Source organism: Melospiza georgiana, chromosome 1 (genome assembly GCF_028018845.1).
Source record: "Melospiza georgiana isolate bMelGeo1 chromosome 1, bMelGeo1.pri, whole genome shotgun sequence".
In the NCBI taxonomy this organism is placed as follows: domain Eukaryota; kingdom Metazoa; phylum Chordata; class Aves; order Passeriformes; family Passerellidae; genus Melospiza; species Melospiza georgiana.
In genome coordinates this window covers 120493416-120516273 of record NC_080430.1, presented here as the reverse complement: position 1 = coordinate 120516273, position 22858 = coordinate 120493416, and the positions used below count along the sequence as shown (strand labels likewise).

The 22858-nt window shown below is 36.2% G+C and overlaps 1 protein-coding gene across 6 annotated transcripts in view; it reads right to left on the bottom strand.

The window, feature by feature from the left end:
• CSPP1 (centrosome and spindle pole associated protein 1) overlaps positions 1-22858 on the bottom strand; it is a 62686-nt gene that overhangs the window by 6304 nt on the left and 33524 nt on the right. For 5 of the 6 annotated variants that reach the window (XM_058019118.1, XM_058019098.1, XM_058019128.1 and 2 more), the window contains 14 exons: positions 22733-22811; positions 22282-22402; positions 20152-20287; positions 18052-18198; positions 15836-15948; positions 14654-14803; positions 13285-13431; positions 12427-12531; positions 11302-11368; positions 9725-9845; positions 8897-9042; positions 8207-8347; positions 4437-4492; positions 3095-3158 (listed from right to left, as the gene is read on the bottom strand). In XM_058019118.1, coding sequence (XP_057875101.1) covers positions 3095-3158; positions 4437-4492; positions 8207-8347; positions 8897-9042; positions 9725-9845; positions 11302-11368; positions 12427-12531; positions 13285-13431; positions 14654-14803; positions 15836-15948; positions 18052-18198; positions 20152-20287; positions 22282-22402; positions 22733-22811 — 1593 coding nt within the window. The remainder of the gene's footprint in view (positions 1-3094; positions 3159-4436; positions 4493-8206; positions 8348-8896; positions 9043-9724; positions 9846-11301; positions 11369-12426; positions 12532-13284; positions 13432-14653; positions 14804-15835; positions 15949-18051; positions 18199-20151; positions 20288-22281; positions 22403-22732; positions 22812-22858) is intronic. The other variant, XM_058019139.1, reaches the window with a different exon arrangement.

The following is a 22858-nucleotide window of genomic DNA, read 5'->3' as shown; positions in this document are numbered from 1 at the left end:
TTTTCCTAACAGAAAATGTATTCTTCTGTTCATACAAGAATAAATAACTGCACTTTTTGATCATACCTGTATCACATCACAGTGGGAGGAGTTTAATCTTTTTTTATAATACACATGACCCCTAAGGTCATGTCTGTGCTTCACACTTGTCTATTTCCCCCTCTGTTGTTGACTCTGGAAACTCAAACACAAACTGTTTCAAACAAGTGCTTCTGTTTTTTCCTGCAGGAGAGTACCCCCAGCCTGGGGCTGGCTGCTGGCTTTGCTGCTGCTTGGTGCAGACACTGGGCTCTGTTTCCTACTGCAGCCCCTCTGGCACCCTCAGGAACAGCCCCGGAAAAAGAAAGACTCTGCTCAACAAAACCTCTGCAGAATCCACTGCCACCAACTACTCTTTGTGACAACAAAGTCATGTTTTGGAAAAGTGGTTAGTCCAGTATATCCCACAAAATTAAAAAAAAAAAAAATTAAAGGACAAATGTGTGTCAATTCTAAACATAAGAATTAAACAGTTCTTTTGACTGAAAACTGACATACTTAGGTTTGAAAAATAAATTTGATTGATATCAAACAAGTTCAGAATAATAAAAAGAGGTCTTTTTAAAAATTCTTTTATATTGTCAGTTGTTTTTTTCCCTAAAAATACATTTTTATTCTCCTCTCATCTTTTCTCCTCCCCAGTTTCACTAACAGTACTCATGCTCTTATCACAAATGTTTCAAATAAAAAAATCAAAGTATAATTTTGAAATGGTGTAAGGCTAACAAATCATGTATCAGAATTCCAGCTACAAGACCAGCTGAACTTCACTATATTCAAAACAGTGCTATTACATGGAATATAAGAAATGGTTTAACAGTGTGAATTTGTCACAACAAAGGGCAAGCTTAAGAATTTATTTGTACCATCAGTGTATCATCAGTATCAGATGCTACCTGTTCCTGTAAGCATCAATCATTCAGATCCTGCTGCACAGAGATGCTTTTAAATCATTCCATTAACACTAATAGATTCTAGGGTTTTCAATGAGGCAAAAAAAGGAAACAAGAAACTAATTTATTTCTAACTGCCTCAAACACTTTATTTCTAACTGCCTCAAATTTCAGAGCCCTAGGACATAAACTCGTATGTAATGCTGACATAACAGATGTCAAAACTGAGTTGGATTTTAAACCCAACCAAAAAAAACCTCAAGCAAAACAGAGGGAAGTGTTGCACTGCTCTTAGGAAATGGCAAACACTGTTACCATAACCCCCTGTATTTCACCAAGGACCCTCAGACAATGTGAGCAGCACAATTCACAGAAACGGCAGCCCACAGAGACAATGACAGTTTTTATTTTTCATTTCAGGGATGGAAGTCACCAGATTAATATTCAGAATGTTAGTAGCTATTTCTAAAGCCCAAACAATGCAAAGGATAACATATTTTTAGTTAATGAATACAGCTCACTATTGAAGAACATGGTTTGCATCAGCCATAAATGATCTGGGGGAAAAGGAAAAAAGGGGGTGGGGGGAATAAAAAATATGTTAGGTTAACTCAAACACCTCACTAAACTGCAAGTACCAGGTGGATGGGAAGAAGAAGGGAAAGGGTTAGAGCACTATAAATACCATGAACCTTAGGAAATAACCAAGAACACTCCATTCCAGAGCTGGCAGCCTCCCAGCAGATGAAAGGACACAGTTCACAGAAGGCACAGGTTGGATATTTATCCACACAATACTGCTGATGGTGAACAGGGATTCAAAAATGCTAATTGCAGCTGGTGAATAACAACCTGTGAAAGGCTTATGAAATGCAATCAGCTACAGCTCACTGGAAGCTGGAAGAGCCCTGCACGTGTGCCCTGCATCTTGTGTTCCTCTCCATGAGCCTGTCCTGGCTGAGATGGGATATTTGGCTCCAGCCTGCACTGGTGGGCTCTCCTGAGGCATCCTTTCACCACTGGGCTGCACTAACACACAGTAATGCTTACCCTGAGAAGGAAGGTATTGCAGGGAGAACCAAATGCACTGAACAAGGCTGAAAGCTCCACCCTGTGCCAGGTTCTACCCTGTACTCCAGGACTTGCACATTAACAGAATGGGCTTGAATACACTTCAAATGAAAAATTCTGCTTTTAACCAAAGCCAGAGTTAATAATAATCAGTTTACAGAAACACTGTTTCATTAAAAAGTACCTGCTTGACTCTACTGCATCTCCCTTACAGCAAAGAATAAAAACCTTGCAAGATGATTTCCCATAGATGACTGTAAGAAATTTCAAGATACTGAAATGCCTGCTAATGGAAAATAACATGTAAAGGCCTGAGCTGGTTGGGTTTTTCTAGTAACTGGAAATAAAAGAGCCCTTTTACATCCACCCATATAAAGGCTGAATAGAGAGACATTACATGAGGCAGTCTATACAAAAATCTTTAGAAAACTAAAAATCTTCTGCTTCAGATGATGCATAAGTGACAATGTCTATGAGTGTAATGTTGCAAGTGAAATGAAATAAAATATGAGCAGCAGAAAAGTGACTAATTTAGCATGAATTGCTATTTTATACCCATATAATCATACTTAAAATCAAGCATGCTTGTAAATCAAAAGAATAACCATGAAAAGAATTGCTGACTGTCTAAGACTTTTGTATTTCACTGTGGACAGACTGCAATTGTAAGCTGTGATTGTCAATAAATTATTTGCAGCAGAACAATAGAAAAGCATTGCCCGTGCTACCATTGTAACACATTTCCTGAATAAATATTGGCTTTTCCTTATCCAAAGCTGGGAAGATGTCAAAAAAAGCCTCTTGAAAGCCTCCCAGAGCAAGAAGCTTTCTCATGAAAAGATGCAAGGTGGTAAAGAGCAACTGAGCACCATCATTAAATTTAGGTGTCATCTACACAATTTTGTTGCAGTAAAATTTCATAAATCTCTGCATTTTAATTTGGAGACATAACTTCCTAATACTTCAAACCAATCACCATAGCTACAACACTGCAATTTTAAAAACAATAATAATCATTTTAGAGACACAGCTTTAGACTAAACCATGTGTCTGTACACCCACAGATTGGTTAAGGGGAGGTAGAAACTCACCAATAAAAGCACTATCTGATTCCAACAGGGAATTTTTCTGGAATTCATTAGATTTGTTCCTGAACTACAAAAGAAAGAGAAAAAAAATGGAAATTCAGAGGCTTTAATACATTTCTAGGGCCAAATGATAATTAATGTAAATTAATTGCCAAACTTCTGCAAAGCAAAGAGCAGCTCTACAGTGTTAATGTTCTACTAACCCTGACTTTGTGGTTCTAAAAACCCAATACATTTTTAAAGAATTCATATTCTTTTTAAGCACTAGGGTTTGGTTTTTTTTCCTTTCCAGTATAAATCCCATTTGCTGAAATTGCCTACATATGACAGCTGTTGTGGTAATTTGTGTAACACAGACATTTCCATCAAGAAATTGCTCTGTGTCACTCTGTGTAAGGTTCAGAACAGTCAGTGCTCCAAGTGAGCTTTGCACTTGAGGTTTGTATGAAGTATTGATCAAATGAAGAATAATTTCTTATGTTTAATTATCCCACCACATAGAATCTTTGACATTAAAGCATTAAAATAACAAATTTCTACATCATAATAGCAAGCACTAAGACCAATACTCATAGCTCACATCATAGTTGCAACCATTTATTACAGAAATCCTACTGAGGAATAATTTATGTTGAAAACCACTCTAAAATCAAAGCAGTAGAAACTACCAGAGGAAACAGAACAAGAGAAAACAAATCTTTTACTGCAAAGCATTGCTCTGAATGATAATTTCAGGCATTAAATTACAACAATAAAGTGCATTAATCTGATTATTTTTTTAAATAAAAACTGTTTCATTTCTGCATTTAGTTACAGTATTATCCTCAAGGTTAATGTCTTTGCTGTTGCACAGTCTCCTGTTTTTCACTGCTTCACATTCCCATGAAATAGAACCGAACTCTGTTATTCAGTATTTGGGGTTAGTGCAGGACAATTCTAATTTGATAGCACTTTATTTTGCTCTTTTCACCAAGTCAGAAAATAAACATTCCATTTGAGAACAGATCCAATTCTTGACTGGCAAACGGATCACTTAAACCACCTGAATTCAGAGCAACTGCTTCTGCTTGGCTTTTTCTACTAATTCTCACTCCCAGCAGCAATCTAACATCATATGAATATAAAATAAGTACCAATGAATATGAAGGGAAGAGAGTTAAAGAATCAGGCCATCTCTATAAGCAACTTGTATGTCAAGTTTAAAGGAGCTGTTGTGGAAGGTGTGGACTAGAAAAAGAAGTAAATTATTTTGCTATCTTGTTAACTGTCATTCCTTTCTTCAGAGAAAGACACAATATTTCTCACACTTGAAAAAGTAATATAATAAAAAACCTTTTATTCTTACCAGGCCCATGGTTTGTGGGTAGCTGTCCAAAGCAGGATCCTCTTGATCATCAAAATCTACATAGACAAGAGACAAAATGACAGGGTTGACATAAAAATAGTTAATAACAAAACATATTTTATCAGCTTATTATTGCAAAAAATGAAGATCAGTATGCATTACATCTTTAAATATACATAAATTGTGCTGAAGGAATTGGTTTTTAAAATGTTTGAATGCCATAATTATTCCAGTTTCCTTATGTAAATTTAAGTAGAATCAGAGAAATCAAACAGAAATCTTAGTCTGTTACTTCTAATCTGTGTTTTGGCTCCTGGCAGGGAATAACAACCACAGTAGGGACTGCAGAAAGCCCCAAAAGCAAATGTACATTCAACATGCTAAGCACACCACACTTCCAGCCTTCAAAGGGAAGTTGATCCTGACAGAGATCATTTCACAGAGGAAAGTGATAAGAATATATAAGCTTTTATCTCAGGATAAAAATCTCAGTTCTGGAGAGCACACAGAACCATCCTGAAAGTTATGCTACCAATGACCCAATGCATGCTGGAAATGCAAAGAAGCAGAACTGAAGTTACCTTTCTTATTTAGTTTAAATTTTCAAATAAATTATTTTATTGGATTGGTTTTGAGGCAGAGATGGGAGAAACACCACTTTACTCAGTGTGTAGCTGTCCTTCTGTCCAGCAAAAGAGCACTGTCAGTCCTCCTGGCCTGAGTCCCAGCCCACCCCTGTCACACTGCTCCAGGGTGCAGCACCCAGCACAGCAGCACCAAACCTGCCCCCAGGGCTTTCCCTCACATCCCCCACGATAACAATCATCCACAAGCCTGCAAACACTGCCTCCTTTATAGGGACACAGCTAGAATTTAAAATCTTGGCATATTTAAAACACTGATTTCTCAGTTTATAGTTTCATTAACAGACAACATATTCCTCTTTCACATAAAGAAAAAAAACAAACATATCAGAGGGAAAACTGTATAAAAAGCATGTAAGGCAAAGAACACTTACACACAGTGTGGGAAAGAAGGTATGCCTTTGCCACAAAAGCCCATAACTCATTATTTCACCCACAGTATAAAAGTACATACTGCTTTAATTCATCTTCTTTCTACCTTAAATCAGACAATAAAACCACTCATCTATTTTCAGCAAGAGGAAGGTGATGAATTTGTCTCTGAGGAAAATAAACTGAGAGATGGCAACTAATTCTCTTGCTAGGTACTCAGTGACAGACTATAAAGTTAAATCATGTTGTTAAGCAGTAGGAGAGAGAAAAAGCTGTTCAAGGAGCCTCTAGAAGCATCAGTAGAAAATACTTATAAAAATCAGCTGCCTATCAACTAATCTAACCTGAAGAGGCCTTTCCTTGGATGTCATCATGGAAGCCTACATTATCCATTAGCAGAAGTCTCAATGACTCCATGTGCTTGAAATTAATGGAAAAGGCAAATTTGCTTTTTAGATGGTGGAGGTTTCTCTGCAGAAAACATTAAATGAAAATTTTCTCAGACTGGTCTATTAAAAATTATTCTAATGGCAGAAAACCAGAACCAAGCTCCAGAGAGATCTCAGCTGAAGCCAGTGAATTATTTTTCAGCATTTCAGACAATCTCATGAAGAGGGAGACTGAAGTCAAGCCTATACATTCCATTTAGGCATTAAAAGATACTCACAACCATGTAATTAACACAGCATGTGACACAGATGTGCTTATTTGCAAGTGTGATGTTCTGTTATCCAATATGGCCCACACTGCTTGAACAGCAGCTCATCTGTCCAAGATGAGAACAGGGATCATCTTTAACACTCAACAGGGAACTGAACAGAACACAGCTGTCACCCTTCACATCTTGCTATCACATCTCACAGGTCTGGCACCAGCTCAAAGCCTCAAAGCACCAGTGACCAGAAGAGGCATTCAGTTTTTCCAAAGCAGTATGCAAAAATGCAAATATTTTCCTTCCATGTGTGCTTGGTTTTGTTTAATGCCCAACTTTTACCTAAGGCTAGTAAAGTCTGAGGAGCAATTCCATGGGTGACTGTGGCAAGGTGGGGGCTGTGGGAAGATGCCAGGGGACACCCTCAGCTGGGCACAGCTGCTGCAGGACACAGTAGGGAAACATCTTTGTCATGTTTGTGATGCCTCTGCAAACAAATTAGAGCAAGAGCAAATCAGAGCATGGCAGTAGGACTGACAGATCTGTGAGAAGCAGCCCTGGAGGCACCAAGGCCAGAGAAGGAGGAGGAGGAAGTGCTCAAGTGCCAGAGCAGAGATTCCCCTGCAGCACCTGCAGGACACTAAGGTAGAGCAGACTGAAAGGTGCAAGAAGACAGAAGCAGCAGAGAGAAACTGCTGTGTAATGGCCAAAATGCCCCTTCCCAAGGCTGACATCACTCACTGCATCACAGAGGTAAACTGGTTCCTGGGCTGGTACCAAGGAAGGGAAGCAGGGACACTGAGAATGAAGGAGTGAAACTGGGCACAGGAAAGGGGCAGAAAAGGTGCAGGCTTCAAGCTTTTTATTTTCTGCTACTCAAAGTCAGTCATCAAACATTTAGGCTTATAGTAATTGGGTTAATTTTCCCCAAGTTAGGTCTGTTTTGCCCACAATAGCAGCTGCTAACCAATCTCCCCACCTGCACCTTGGCTAACAAGTTTTATTCTTCCTGTTTCCCAAAGGGCAGGAGTGAGGAGACATAAGCAAGAGAGCAGGAGTGGGAGTCTGGCTGCTAGCAAAGGCTAAGCACCACAGAAATAAAGTTATTTTCTCTTCAGAAATTTAGTTAGACCACTCTGAATTACAGAGGCAAACACTGTTCCAAGAAATCTGATTCTTTCACTCAAAACTGAGTTCATTTGTATAGCTTTAAGCAACTCTCATTATAATTTTAAATATTCTCTAAAACAACTGGAAATACTGCTCTTTCATGACTGTTTGTAAAAGATACCTGAATGAACCTTACACTTGGAATTAACTGTAGCAAAAAAAAGAGATAATACATCTGCTTTCACTGCTTCTGCAATATGCAGCCAAAATATTTTCCATGTTAGGCTGCTAATGTTTACTATCTTAGGATCATCTCTATTTAGTGACACAAGCAACATTTTCCTTCCAGAACCTCCAAGTAGTTACAGTATCTCACAGGTGGTTTCTAAAGCAAAGGCTTTTTATGGCTATAATGCAAATTGGTTTATATGGTTTCTGAAACTTTAAAATAAATCAACCCATGGTAATGGAAATTAAAAAAAAATCATCCATTAAAAGGAGACCAAGTTGAGGATACACTGGCTGTATTTTAATCCATTCACAGCTCAAAGCCATCCTACTTCCTCTATTAGAACTCAAGAATTGCTCCATGGAGCTTATCTGCTAACACTTTTTTCACAGTTCAGCAAAAGAGTTTCACAGCTCTGTAGTTTTCTCCAATAAACAGCAGCAAAACCACTTTTCCTTTAGAATTTTTAAATGTATGAGGCACTAGTTAAATTACTTTCAGGGAACTAAAGAGAAAAAATCACAAGTAATTGAAAAACCCCAAAACTAAGTACAAAACCACAAAAGCTCCCCTAAACATTCTATCATTCTTATGTTTAGATTACAATAGACTTTCAGTGTTCTGGTGGTTTAGTGTTTCACACTGCAGTGCTGACAGTGCACTTGAAAGAAGTGAAACTAGTCCTAGTGGGTTTTAATTCTTACCAAATACAAACCACATCATCTCAAAGATTTTTGTTTATCTCAGAGCATTCATTCCTCACCTTCTGTTTCTCTCCTCATTCTCATTTTGTCAAGTTTCCTCTGCTGCTCCCTCAACAGTGCCTGCTGTTGAATCTCTAGAGTCTGGTCATCTTTTGGAGGATCAGGATACATGTGCCTCAAGACCATACGTGTTTCAGGATCTAGAGCAAAGAGATGAAATTTACATTTATTCCTTAAATTACCATTTCTGAAAAGCATTTTAAAGAAATATCTAAGTCATAAAATAACCATTAAAAATAAAAGTGTTAATGGCCAAGAGGATGAGCAACTTAGCAATGATTTTACAATTTTACTATATTAAAAATACATCTTTTCTGGTAAAGAATAAACAAACAGAAAATTACACAGAAGCATTATTTGTTGGTTGATAAAAAAGTCAAACTCAGTCAAACTCAGTAACACCATTATATCAAATGCACAAGAAGTTTAAGCAGAAGGGACAAGAAGACAGGTCAGTGCTCTGAGTGATGACACAGCATTGTGAGGCCAAGAATTCCATGGAATGGCAGGAACAGCCCCACAGAGAGATACACACACACACAAAATACTGCCCACAAAGTCCATTGCATGGCCAGTAGCTCATAAAGAGCCTGATTTTATTTTTGTCTTTAAATCCTGCATGCAATGAAAAGTGGAGAAAGAAGATGTTTTCCTACCCTTCCTCATCAGTAACAAGAAGATGTACCTGCCTTTGTACTTAAGTTCATTAAATTCCCAGATATTCTGTATATTGACAGGATCTGGTGCCTCCTTCAAGGAAGGTCTCCGAGTTGGAGCCTGCAGACGAAGCCTGGCCATCTCAAATATGTCCCTTGGATTCTTCTCTCTCCTCCTGCTGGACAGGTTTGTGGAACAACCAGAGAGCAATTTAACACCATGCTATTAATGAGTTGGATGGAAATACTGATAATGTTCAGATCTTTTATCTTTAAATAAAGCTATCAAAACAGGAAAATATATTTGAATGTAAAGACACTGCATACTGTGTTATAAAAAAGAGATAACCTACTTAAAATAAAAAAACCCTCATACTTTACAGAGTGGAACTAAGGCTGGTAATTAGATGTGCCTTTTCCAGTTAATTGGTATGATTAGCTAATGCATTCTGGAAGCAAATCAAATTGATTAAATAAAGAGAATATGATTTTTCAGTAAGAAAGAAAGTACTTCCACAACAGTATTTATAAGCATATTCAGCAGCTGTAGTACTGCAGTTTACAGGCATAAATTATGCCCTAGAAAAAAAGGTAATGAGATATAATTCTGCCTTAGACATCTGTTTTAGACCACTCTTCAAGGCAGAGCACTGCAGCTTCTTATCTTACCAGTACAGCCACTCTTACAATAAATTTTAGCACGAGTCTTGGAAAAAACACAAACACACTAAAAAAAAAAAAGGAAAAAAAATATTTACAAGTTCTACCTTGGTATTTTCATTCTACTCATGTATATTGGTCAGCTACACAGTAATTTCCTGTGAAAAATCTAGCTTTTGAAAGAGAAGATTAAATTCTTACCGTGTAATTGGTACATTATCATGACTGGCCACATTTAGCAACTGTTCCTGCAGTCGCCTCTCTTCACTACGAAGCTGTTTCCTCATCTCTGATAATTCATTGATCACATTCTTCCTTTCCTCTGGAATTTAGCACAAATAATTTAAAAATAAAGCATATCAGAGCAACTTTGCTGTCTACTTATAAACATAAGTAAAAAATAAAGGGAAAAAACAGATATGAGGAAATGTGGATTAAAAAAAGGATTGTACAAACACAAGAATCACAATATTTAATATACTAGAAAGATCAGAATTTATATTTTAAGACAGCACAAGGATGAGAACCCCTAAACAGCAGAAGACATACAAATGTCACTGGAAATGTTTCACTGTATTTAAAAAAGGAAAAGCTATGGGATACAAGTGGGTGTAGCCAGCAAAAAGGCTTAATTTGAAATATGCAAACCTACATAGTCCTCAGATAACAGGGACTGCAGTGGTATCTGCAAGCACTTAGTATAATTTTTTTCCCTGACTCAAAAGTTGATATCTGTCTGCCTAGTGCAGATTCTCTTAAGTGGTCAAGAGTTCCAACTTCAATTTTTATTACATGCTTATGTTGACTTTTCAGACCTGCTTTGGATCTGTGCTGTTTTTTGTGGTCAGGACAGCATTCCTCCACAAGTTAAACCAGTTTCAGAAATTCCTCGTTTTCCAAATAACATACTTAGAGATGGGTATTTGACTGACTTTTAGATTTTAGTGTCCAGAACTTAGCAGGCAAGTCTTTCTAGTTTAAATCCTCAGAAACGAGACTCATTTTATATGTCTTTATTTCTCTCTTGACAGAAGGTCTGAGTCAATAAATTTCCAAAGGCTGAATTAAGAACCACTCTGCTTTCCATTTAGTGGAAAATTCACAAGTCCCTGGAATGGCCTCAGGTACTTTCTGCTGCAGGCTAGCACCATTTGTAGGCCATCACTTACATTTCATTTCGTTTTACTTACTGCTACATTTACATATACAAGTATATTTCTTATATACTTGTAAAAAAAGTATCAGCAGAAAGATTACTGCTCTCCACCCACATATTGCCAGGATAACTAATATAAAAAAAACCAAAGGAGATCCTTCTAGCACTTCTGAATTTTAGAACAACCAGTGAAATCTAAGAGGAATGAGGAGAGGATTAGGCAGACTAACAAAGGTAGGTAGAACTTAAGGGTTAGAGCTGCAATGCTCTACACTCTGTTGGTCTAATCCCTTACTGCACCAATCCAAAACTTTCCCCTTTTGCCATATTCTGGTCACAGTGGTACCACTGTTCCAAGAGATCCAGCACTTCTCATGCAGACTATTCCATTACCAGAGTTTTTACAAAAACATGTTTCCTTATGATGACGCATAATGAATGCATTATCATTTTGTCTTAAAAACTCAGCCATACCAGTACATTGGTAGTACTAAGAGAGAAAACACCTAGACAGAAATGCAAACTTGAAAGGACTCTTCTTTTGCAGGCAAGAAAAGGAACTGTAACAGAGAAGGGGTTTGCTGTAATAGGAAGTGAGCCTGCAATGAGGACAAGTACCCACCTAATGAACGCAGCTGATTTCTTCGAGCAGGGACAGGTGGAGAAGGAGCTCTGGGCTGTGGAGGATCCTAGTGACCATCATCAATATCAAATGTCATTTGTAAAAGGAAGAAATTGCAGTACATTATATTTCCTTATTTTACAGCTAATGTACACTAACAGTTGGAAGTCAGAACAGTAAACTTACAGGTTGTGAATGCCTAAAATTTTTAATGTATAATACAATGTATAATCCAAAATTGCTATGACAATACCTATAATGCACTATTCAGAGTTCTAAACAAATCTATTCCAAGTACTGCTAAAGAAATAAACTGACCTACCTCCAGAGCATTCTCCACTTTTAGGAAATTTAGGGAAAACAATGGTTTAAAGTGTGACATAAAATATTCTCTGAAACTATGAAGTATTTAGCTCAGTTCAGACAAAGAGTTAGTAAAAACAAACAAACAAACACTTTCTCAATAAAAAGACAAAAGTATAGCCTGAGATTCAAATCTCATAAACAATTATTTAATCTACTCTCTTCTAGGAGAAATTTATTTTAAAATCCAAAAAAGCCCCAGAGAAGACTATCAAGTAAAAGAAATGAGAGGTCTCAGAACCACTACTGTAACTCATTTGTGATGCAGAGAAGAAAGCAAAGCATATTAGGAGTAATAATCTCCTTGTACTTTGAAAAACATGAAGATTACATAAGAATGTCAGTAGCTACAAATCAACATTAAATTTCATGCCTGAGCAAAGTTCTTCTGTGAGTGAAAATGATGAGCTGCTAGATTATATGTAAACTTTCTTATCCTAAATCTTGAGATCATCAGACCCCTTGTAAGGGTCTGGACAGTGTATATCCTCTCCAAAATGAGGTACTCATTCCTACAGAAAATGCACATGCTGAAAAAAACCTAAAATAACCCACCTCCAAAAAAAAATTCTCCAATACTTGAAATAAAATTTAACCTTAAATTTCAGAGCTCCAAGACTGATTAATGTAAAGGCTGTCTCGTTATCCGTGGCATTGCAGTAATAACTGCCAAATTTGAAAATCCTGGCATAATTTCATACCCAGTACTGTCTTAAACAAAGCAGTAGAAGTTTGCTCTGACAATCTTGTGCTCTCACATACTTGTGCATAGGAAGACAGACGGCTCTCAGCAGAGGGAATCCTCTCCTCTTTTCTCGCTGATTTGTTCTGCAGGGCAGGAATGACAGGTGAAGATTGCCGTGACAGCTGCAGGGAGGAAACCAAGACTGAAACTACATCCCTACAGCTTCTGAGTAAAGTGTTCTTTTGGACAGGCAAAGTTTTGTTAGTGTTTTCCCTTTGACAGAAAGAAATGTTCCTAAGTGCGTATAACAACAGCAAAAATTATTTAATGTAATTTTTGTTTTCAACCTATAGAAATTTTAATACTTTTTTCTATGCTGTAGGGTGTTTTTTTCTTAATTTATATTTCAGTTATATATCTTTTTTCCTCTACACACTTCCTTTATATCTTTATATCTGTTTATTTTAGAGAAATTACAGAAACTTAGTACAAACTTCCTAAGAGAATTTTATAATTAGATTTTGTCCATCAGAATGCTAGGTGATGGATTTCTTACATCATCCAGATGAAAGGAAAATAATTAAATTTCCAAAACCACCATTGTTTAAGATGAACAGTCCTATCAGTCCTCCAATAAACAATTTTATTTATATTTACACCTCAGCAAATGCAGGTCACAGTATTTCACAGCAGATATAAAAATCAACTATTGAGTGCAGGTTATTAATCTTACTTTTACTATTTTAATGCAAATTTAACCAACAAGGTAAGTTTCTACTGCAATATGACTGGTTTTTCCATCAGTTGTTCTCTGTGCATTAAGTATACTGCAGTTTGATAAACAGAGAAACAATACTGAACGTAGATGTCTAAGAAGTCATGTGATTTCCTTAAAATCCAGTTATTTTTGTAAGTTTTCTTAGCAAGTCACATACCATCTTCTTCTCCTCTTCCATCTTTTCTTTCTCAAAATATTGTCTAAGTTGTTCCTCTTGCTTTTCTTCTTTTTCTTTTTGTCGTTTTTCTGCCTCTTTTCTCCTTTCTTCCCCTAATTGAATTACTTCTTTATTTTTCAATCTTCTCTGTAACATAATCAATACATTAAAAAAGACTCAATTAATAATATGTTTTCTTTCTCTTTGAGAAGCTAAAATTACACATCAAAGTGATTAGTATGAAATAAAAAAAGCATATTTCATTAGTCTGACTTCAAATATCCAAATTCAAATATATCTCATGCCAACCTCAAATAGCAGCAGCCCTGGCTTTGCTAATATCATTAAACAGAATTCCTAATAACTTCTACATCAGTTTGTGACCCCAGATCTGCCATCAGCTAAGGCTAAACTGTAGGAGTCATTTCCAAAAATTAGGATTCAACTAAAACATACTGCAGACATGCACCACACTATCACAAGACCACAGAGAAATTATCATCTGGTCTCAGTTTCAGTCGTGTGACTGTGAATAGCAATGACACCAGGCAGCTCCCTACTCTCTGCTAGAACAGCTCTGGTATCCAGAAGACAAGGCTCATCCAACTAATCTGCTCATACTAGGGAAGGAGAATTTAGAATATAAGATAAACATTCTGTCTTAGAAATTTTCAAGTCCTATATCCTAATCTTATCTTCCATAATCCCACAGGGCACTAAAAGACTCATCTTTCTCTAATGGCCTTGTGTCCTCTTCCTACAATTATTTATCATATTCTAAATTATGCAAATTTATTAAAAAATGAAAACCCAAGAAATAAAAATTTGGGGTATGAATTAAATCCATAGCTATTGATTTAGGTTTGAATTTACCTCCGTGAAAAGTATTCACTAGATCTGCTTGGCATTCATCAAAAACAAACAGTATTCTTATCTCTCTTATCTCCTTGCCAACTCTAAAAGTTTGTACAAAATATTCCTGCATAGGTACATTTTTCAAATAATTCTATGAGAACTAGATTTAAGACAAAAACTGGGATTATATTTTTTTACTACACCAATTTGATAAATCTTTTTATTGGCCTCACCACCAATTTCTTTTAGAGAAGAAAGCAGCACTGTCATTAATAAAACTACAGGTTTTTTTCTTGAAAGAATTAACAATACTTCAAGTTTTCAGTATAGCACGAAGAGTGAAAAGAATGAGCTAGTTAATGCTGACAATCTTCCACCTCTCCTCTGCCTAATGCAGACCCATTTAAAAGCAAAGATCAATTCACAGGACACTTCTTGGCTTACCTTCTACACAACAGGTATTACAAAGGGTTAGTTTAGGATGGAAAGAAGTCAAAGTATCAAAATACTACACCTCCTCATCTTTCCTCCTTCTCTCCTCTAGCTCCTCTTCATATGCTTTTTGAATTCTCATCCTCTGCTCTGCGAGTCGTTTTTCCTCTTTTTCTTCTTCTATTCGAAGTTTTTCTCGCTCAGCTTCTTCCCTACGTCTCTTTTCCTCAATCTTAAAAATAAAACAAGTATTCAACTGTCAATAATAGCCAGTAGCAATCTGATTAACAACATTTACCACCATGATTTCTGCAGTACCTACTTGCAAATCAAAAGCTATATGGTGCAACTATATTTCAGCTTCAGAACCCCTTAAAATGAGATTCTATTTTCCTATTTCTTTTTTGCCATCAGAGCCACCCCTCTACAGGAAAATTATTTATAAACAATACTAATAAAACCAGAATATTTCCTAACACTTGCTCTGTTCAAGAGGTGCTGGAGTAACACTTTTATTCATTGGTTATATAATGGAAGATGGGAAACAAAAAAGATATGGTAATTATCTTTTTCCATTCCACTATTGCAGTATTATTAGACAAAGCTCTGATTTACTGAAGCAAAAGATCTGCCCATTCTTTAGTCTATCTGGCAGCCCTTTGCATGGAAAAAAACCTTTGATCTTTTTCTTTTTAAGAGATCCACATCAAACGCTGCACAACTTTAGTAGTCTCTTAAATTATCTATTATTTCCTTGATAATGGTATTTAATTACACTGATATTTAATTCACACAGCATAAGATTAAATGTCAAACATTATGGACAGAAGACATAAGCTGGTTGAGGAACAACCAGGTTTTATATATCCATCAATAAATAACTACACTATGACTGATCACCATTTCTTTTTGATGAACGTGCATTTTTGTCATGTAGACCTCCAAACATCTTGGTTTCTGTAGTCATTTATGTATGCAAACAGTTTCAGAACTCAATACTGTATTTAGAGAGCTGTACATAAAAAAATATATAGAGCCTAGACTATAGAAGCCAACTACTAAGAAATGCTTGTCTAAGTGATGCTATTAAGTAAGCCAAAATCCAAGAAACTCTATGGTATGTAGCTTTTAGTACATCTCTTGTGTGCAGAATTGGCTGTGATAGCACAGGTAAGGTCTTTGGTGGGCACTGATAATTTACTCTGAGTGCAAATCCTCTTTGTACAATTTATCTCACTGGATGATATCTGGCACGAGCATTCACCTGTAGACGCAGGAAGTTCTTGTAGGATTCCTGTCGCTTAAGCTGCTCTGGAGATGGAGGCTCAGCGAACACATTACCTCGAGCAAAAGGAGAGGCTTGTGCAAATGTAATACCTGAGGGAGGGGAAAGGTTACAGATAAAAAACAAACTGAAGACAGGAAGCCAGAGTGAGAAATGGGGAATCCGAGACACTGGTTTGAAAAGGAAGCTTATGGCAGTCGTAACTCAAGGCTATAGCTTGGCTTGAAAGTTCTCACTTGAACTGTTTAATACCATCCAAGTGAGCTGCATTTCTACAAAATAACACCTACTAAAGTCACCTATTCTAGTGTTCAATCTGCAGCTTAGTATCTAAGAACATCACCTGCAAATTAATTAGAATAGCAAATACTTTACACCTTGTAACTTTACTGCTTGCAATTCTTTTGACTTAGAACACACAGTTATGTTCCTCAGGTTTATTCACTCTTTTCCAACCGAGCATCCTAATAGAACAAATATTTACACAAAACAGCAAAGGATGCTACAAAAACCAAAGCCCCAGACTGGCAAATAAAATTCTAAGCAGTCAGAAATCTGAATTCTGCCAGTATAGAGTGTTTTTTCTGTACTATAAAATTTGAAATGTCAGGTCTCCTTTAGCCCTGAGTTACGACCACAACATAACCATACTGTCCCCAAAGCTCTAGATAGGAGGATTAATTCAGGTAGCACACAGAGCAGGTTTTGCAGAAAAGAATCTCTATAAGAAGCAGAGGAGAAAGAAAGGAAGTAAAGGAAAAGTAGAGGAAGTTGTGTTAACTTTCCAGCTCATGCAGCATGTTCTTCACTCATATCATGTCTGCTCTGAAGGATGGCACCTCAAAGATGTGCAAGAGCAATAGCTCCACTGAGCTGAGATGAACATTACATTTCCCTATATGGTAACACCCAAGTCAGATGAAAGCATAAATAACACATTAAAGTATTCTCATAGGAATTCTCATGTTTACTGCTACAGCCTAGCCTTAGGAGGATATGTTTGCATACCAAGGAGTACACTTTGAGATTATTTTTCCTTACATGGAAGCAATTCTTGAATCCTTCCAAAATCAAACTAAATTTACATGTGGCTCTTTCATGATGGAGTTACTTCCATATAAAAAAGTAGAATAAATTTTATATACCATTTAGATGGCGTGGGTGCAAGACAGACAAGTTACTATGGAAAGTATCAAGGAAAATGCCTGCTGTGTACTAGTTACTATCCTGCAAGTTCCTCTTTTAACAGGGCAGTGTACCAAAAAAACTCCAAAAGTCCAAGTAACCAAACCCACCAAAACATACACAAAGCCACTGTAATACATGGCTGATCAAATTCAAGGTGCAAGACTATAAAGTTCCCATCACTGATCTGCACCACCTCCTGATCCCAAAATAAGTGATTTAAACAAGAGGCTCTTAGCTGTTTAACTATTACTTTAACAGCCTTCCTGTTTCACGTCTTACTAAATGGTTAAATATACAACCTGTATCATGTACAATACCATGTAATTCTTTATTAAGAAGAATAATTGCAACAATTCAAACAAGATAAGGATAAGTACCATCTAAGCTGAGTTGAGAAGACCATCAACAATCCTGGCCTTTGCCCATGCTAAATTAGGGACAGGTTTGGAGTAACACAGTGCTCTCATTTAGATGTCTCACAAAACATTAGAAGACAAAAATGCATTAGTTTAAAAATATGAAAATAAATCAAAATCCTTAGAACTTGGAGGCAATGCATAGGGCTCCATATGTACCCAATTTACCTGTAACTTTCAGAAATTGTTAACCTAGTTACTGTACCTATCTCACCTTAAACTCTAACATATATACCTGAAGATCTCCTTTTATTCCACAGTCTCACCTACTACACAGCTGTATTTTACTGTGTCATTTAAAAATAAGACAAACATGTACAAAGATTTGATTAGAAACATCAAATCTGGAAAATTAATATATTGATCCTGACTCTTCGGGGCTAAAACAGCTTTAGTTATCATGATGATAAGACAGATAAGATTTTAAGAGCACACAGTGACAGCAATGAAGAAATTTGGGAAATAAGCATGATACTGACTTCACAGGTAGAGAGCACTATCATAGGACTACCAGAAAGAGGTCAAGACTATGGAATTTTTGTCACTGAGACTTATGGATAGTTAGAGGAGCAATACAGTATTCTTAAAAACCTGCTATTTTATTTGTAGATGCTTCTGAGTTCTCAGGTCTCGAGGAGGCCAGATTTAGGTCAACAATAGCCCTTTTATCTTCATTTGGTCTTGGCTCTGGATTATGATAAGCCTCTTCATTTCGCTTGTGCATGACAGTCAAGTCCGCTAAAGGAAAGGGGAAATAACTGTTTATAGTGTTTTAATCTCATCAAGGCATGCTCACTGTAGATTCTCCAAAACACAGGGGGTTTTGACCAGATTCCACTCTTCCTGAGCATATCAGCCATGATATGAAACAAAAAATCAGGCAAAGACAAGAATACAGAGGCTAAGGGTGAGATTCTAATAATTAACTAGTTATTAATTAACAGATTAAAAGATTCATTTTGTCACTTTTCCTTTGTCAGGAATGATTCTTCACAACAAACCTCCCTTCTCCCCTGCCTCAAAATGCTATTAATTGGAAAGATAAAGAACTCAAAGACAAAATTGACTGTCAAGTCTGTGTTGAAATAGATATTTAGAAACCACCCTTTCTTCTATCTCCTTAAAACTGTAAAATACTTCTGAGTTTAGTATTGATATTTTAAGTGCTGAATCTCTCTAATTACTGTTGAGGGAAATAAGTGTAATTGAAGCACTGAAGCATATTTTGCTCTTCATGTCTTCAGTAATAATCCAGGTGCAGATTTGAATATGTAAGCAAAGCAACATTATGTGACATTTTCATCAAAATTTACACGGTGCATGTTACCATACTACACTTAGAAGGCTCATTTCAAAACAAAAAAGCACTGCACAGTTTTCAGATTACATTTTGAAACAGGGTTTCTGATAATTATGAATTACTGTAGTTATTTAAGCACACAGATTCTGAGAACTTTAAATTCCATGCCTCTCTGTAAAACAACCTTTGCATATATCAGAGTGTGGTAAAAAGCTATTTACAGACATTTTTAAGAGGATAAAATACAAGTCACACCACATTAAAAAGACTTGTCAGAAAGCATGTCCTGTTTCACAACACTCGACTCATAGCTCATACATCGTGCTGCCAAGCTATGATGGGAAAAGTATTTTACATATTTAATTCAGGAAGACAAGGTAATAAGCTTCTTTCTCTTGGTTTCTCATTTACAGACAGAGATAAACTTCTCAGCAGTTATGTGTAGGGCTCAGGTCAGTATGAGACCTTTACATTTCCAGCCACACCACTGCTGAAGCCTAGAGGAAGAAGCCAAACACATAAATACAGTGCCTGGAGTCAGGCAGTATGAACACCTCCATCTGCCCTGAGGATAAACACAAACTTGGATCCTTAATACAAGCTTCTAAACTTTTAATTTGGCCACAAAATCTTTAAAAAGCATTTAAACTTTACTCACTACTCTCAAAATATACTATTAATTTTGACATGTTGCTCAGGTGTCATACAACTAAAACAAATTACTTTTGTATATAAACTGTTATCCAGTAAATATTAAACAATTTATTGGAAGGGTAGATTAACAACCTGGATTACAGCTATCTTCCAGCTCCCTACTCCCATCTTGTATAAAACAGCACTTGGAAAAAAGCAAGCCTTATAAAACATTACTGCTGAGTGCTCTTTATATAGCCATTTACCAGCAGTGTTACTTAGGGAAGTATAAATATTCCACTTAGTTTTGTATATTTATATAAACACATTTCCATTTTTCATATCACAAATAGAGATTTCTAAGCCTAGACATCATTTTTAAAAAGAAAAAAAAAATCTAAAAACCTGTTTCCTAGGACATGCTTAAATAAAAATCTTCACAACAGACTTTAGCATATTTGTATTGCAGATAATTCTGACAGCTTGTTTTCCTCCTTCTCCCTTTACAACTGCATTGTGTCTTCACTTAAAGTTGACATATCCTGTGTTTCCCATTTTGTTTGGATTGTACTCTTTAAATGATTCTACAGAAATCAAAATAACTCAATTATTCCCGGAGTACATCTCCTTGAAACAAGTCTTATTTGTCAAGGGCTACCAGTGCAACAAAACAAGGAATAATATGGCTGAATAGAGCTCTTACAAGAGCAAGAAAACATCAGCTTTGAAAAGACAATCCATAATTTTCACAAACATACTTATCAGATTTCCTTCTGCATCTTTGAGAGGAGCACCACCACCACCTCTTCCCCAGGGATTGTAATTCTTCATTTCTGCCTCTAACTTCTCCTTCTCCTCTCGCTCTTGCCTGCGTCGCTCTTCTCTCTCTCTTATCTAAAAGCAATGCAACCAAAGTTAGTTCCACAATAATATCACTTTAAGTAGAAGTGGAATAAAAGTTAACAGAGCAAAGTGAATGCTCTCATCTATTTCCCTCATCTAGAGCAAGAAAATCCAAACAGTTCACTGTCTACACTGCAGACAGTGCATCACGTTCTGTTGTGCTTGGCCAATTGTGCATAATCAGAGAAACATCCTACACATGATAAAACTTCCAAGTTCCAGAAATGTCCACATGTGACATTTGCACTAGATCAAAAGTCCCCTATCTCTGGATCTTTGATACACATGTTTATACTGGCTGAAAATTAAAAGGCAAAATTCTACAGTATTATTGCACTTGCTTCTCTCAATCTGGTATGTTTTGTTTAACCAAAACTTAGACTGGAGATGACTTCTAATAATAAATGCCTACACAATTCCATAATAACTCATAAAATAGTTTTCAGTGGTAGTTCACTATGATCTATGTGTAACACAAGAATGTTCATATGCTTTGTTCTTCTCTTTCTTCAAAATCATTTATGTAATTAAGTCTCTTAATTTATAGAATTTATAAAGTGAACAGCTGTTAAAAAGTCACCTTTTACTCAAAGCTTTTAAAACATTAACTATTTTTTGTATTTGAAATATATTAATGTAATTTTCTTAACTTTATTTCTCATGTGCATTAGAAAAACATTTCATTAGATAAATACAATTAGATAAAACATTATGAGGGTGGTGAGGCATTGGAACAGGTTGCCCAGAGAAGCTGTGGATGCTCCATCTCTGGCAGTGTTCAAGGCCAGGTTGGATGGGGTGTCACACAGCATCATCTAGTGGAAGGTGTCCATGGCAGTGGGGTTGGAACTAGATGGTTTTTAAGCTCCCTTCCAACCTAGGTCACTCTATGATGCTATAATTTCCCAGTAATCCCAATTCCATAAGAGATATAACAAGTCAACAAAGACCTATCTAGCCCCTTCAACTGTTTACAAAAATCATCAGTCAGGTCTATCTATAGCAAAAATAAGAATATCCTGATTGCTTTCAACCATAACAACTATGAAAGGTTGTATCATGCCTGTTTATTAGACCTTTATGTCATATTGTGCAGTCTCTCATATTGCAAGGTAATACTTATTTAGGACTACACTGAGAAAATGCCTTCAGAGGACCATATGTACAGTACCTGACACTATTCCTAAATGGTTATTCTGTTCTCTATTTGCCCTTGGATGGCAGCCTTTCCTTTATCCCTTATGCACAAACATAATTAGAACTACATTATTTTTATTGGTATTATTTACCTCTACCAAGGAAATACATGAAAAATCAGATAAGAAAACGTTAAGTGCCCCTGAACTGGGTACTAGGAAAATTTCTCCAAAAGTAACATATTTCATCATGGACAAATACATTTTATAACTGTAAACTCCCTCAAGATGCAGTAGCAAAAGGCCACTAAAGTGAGTATAGGAATAAGGTGTCTACTGGAACAGGAGACACAAAAAAATTGTTTAGTCGATCAAAAGAGAAGCTAAAAAAAATGAGACAATGCCTACAAACACACTGAAAATAAAAATTTGGCAAATCTTTGAATTAGTGTCCAAATGATCATGAAAAACTTACAGAAATTAGACTGTTCCTAATAATTATAGCAATAATGGAATAATCAGAACAATACAAGCCATTCCTTTTAAGATGCAGGTTCTTATCTTCATGAAAATAATTACATAAAGATACATGCGTGGAACTAATCTGTTTGCTGTAAGATTCTTAACATTCTCTCTGCCTCTGACAAAAAATTTGAAGAGCTTACTGTCCATCTGAAGAGCTAAAATGAGCTAAAGCAGAGTCAGAGGAAGGAAGTGATGAAAGGAAGAAGAGTTAAAAAGCTTTTTATTTGTATGCTACATAAAGTTCTCTAAAAGAGTACTATAGTTAAAACCATCATATGCCAAAAAAATAAAGAATGAAGAGTTAGAAACTTTATCACTCAGTACCTGCTGTTGTAATTCTTGTTGATAAGATAATGTTGCCTCTTTGGAAGGCTTTGTTTTTTCTTCAGAATAGACTCCTATGCCTCTTTGTCTGTCTCCTGTATTCCTCTGTCCAATGTTACTTCTAAATTGAAAAATCACACATATAAAAGGAAAACATCACAGGGTGCAGAGTGAGGTAAAAAAAAATTTAAAAAATCTATTCCTGAAGTATTTAAGAGTTGTTGTTTCCCATAGCCTGGCAGTTTATAATCCCAAACATTTTCTTAAATCCATACGAAAATAGCAGTTCAATGAATTATTCTTTTATTGTCTAGATAGAAGTTCGAAGAGTTGTCTTTAACACATTTTACTTCAAAGGTATATCTGTTCTTAGCAAAATATTACCAACATACAAGAAAAATATCAATAGAGATAAATATACATAAAGAATACAAATATAGATAATACTTACACAGGCTGCTCTACTGGAGCTTGGCCTAAAGGAGGATCCAGACTAGGTGTGGGTTGCATTCCCATCATTCCTGTACCATCTGCACAGTAAAAAACCAACACAACCCATATTTTAAATTTTGAATGC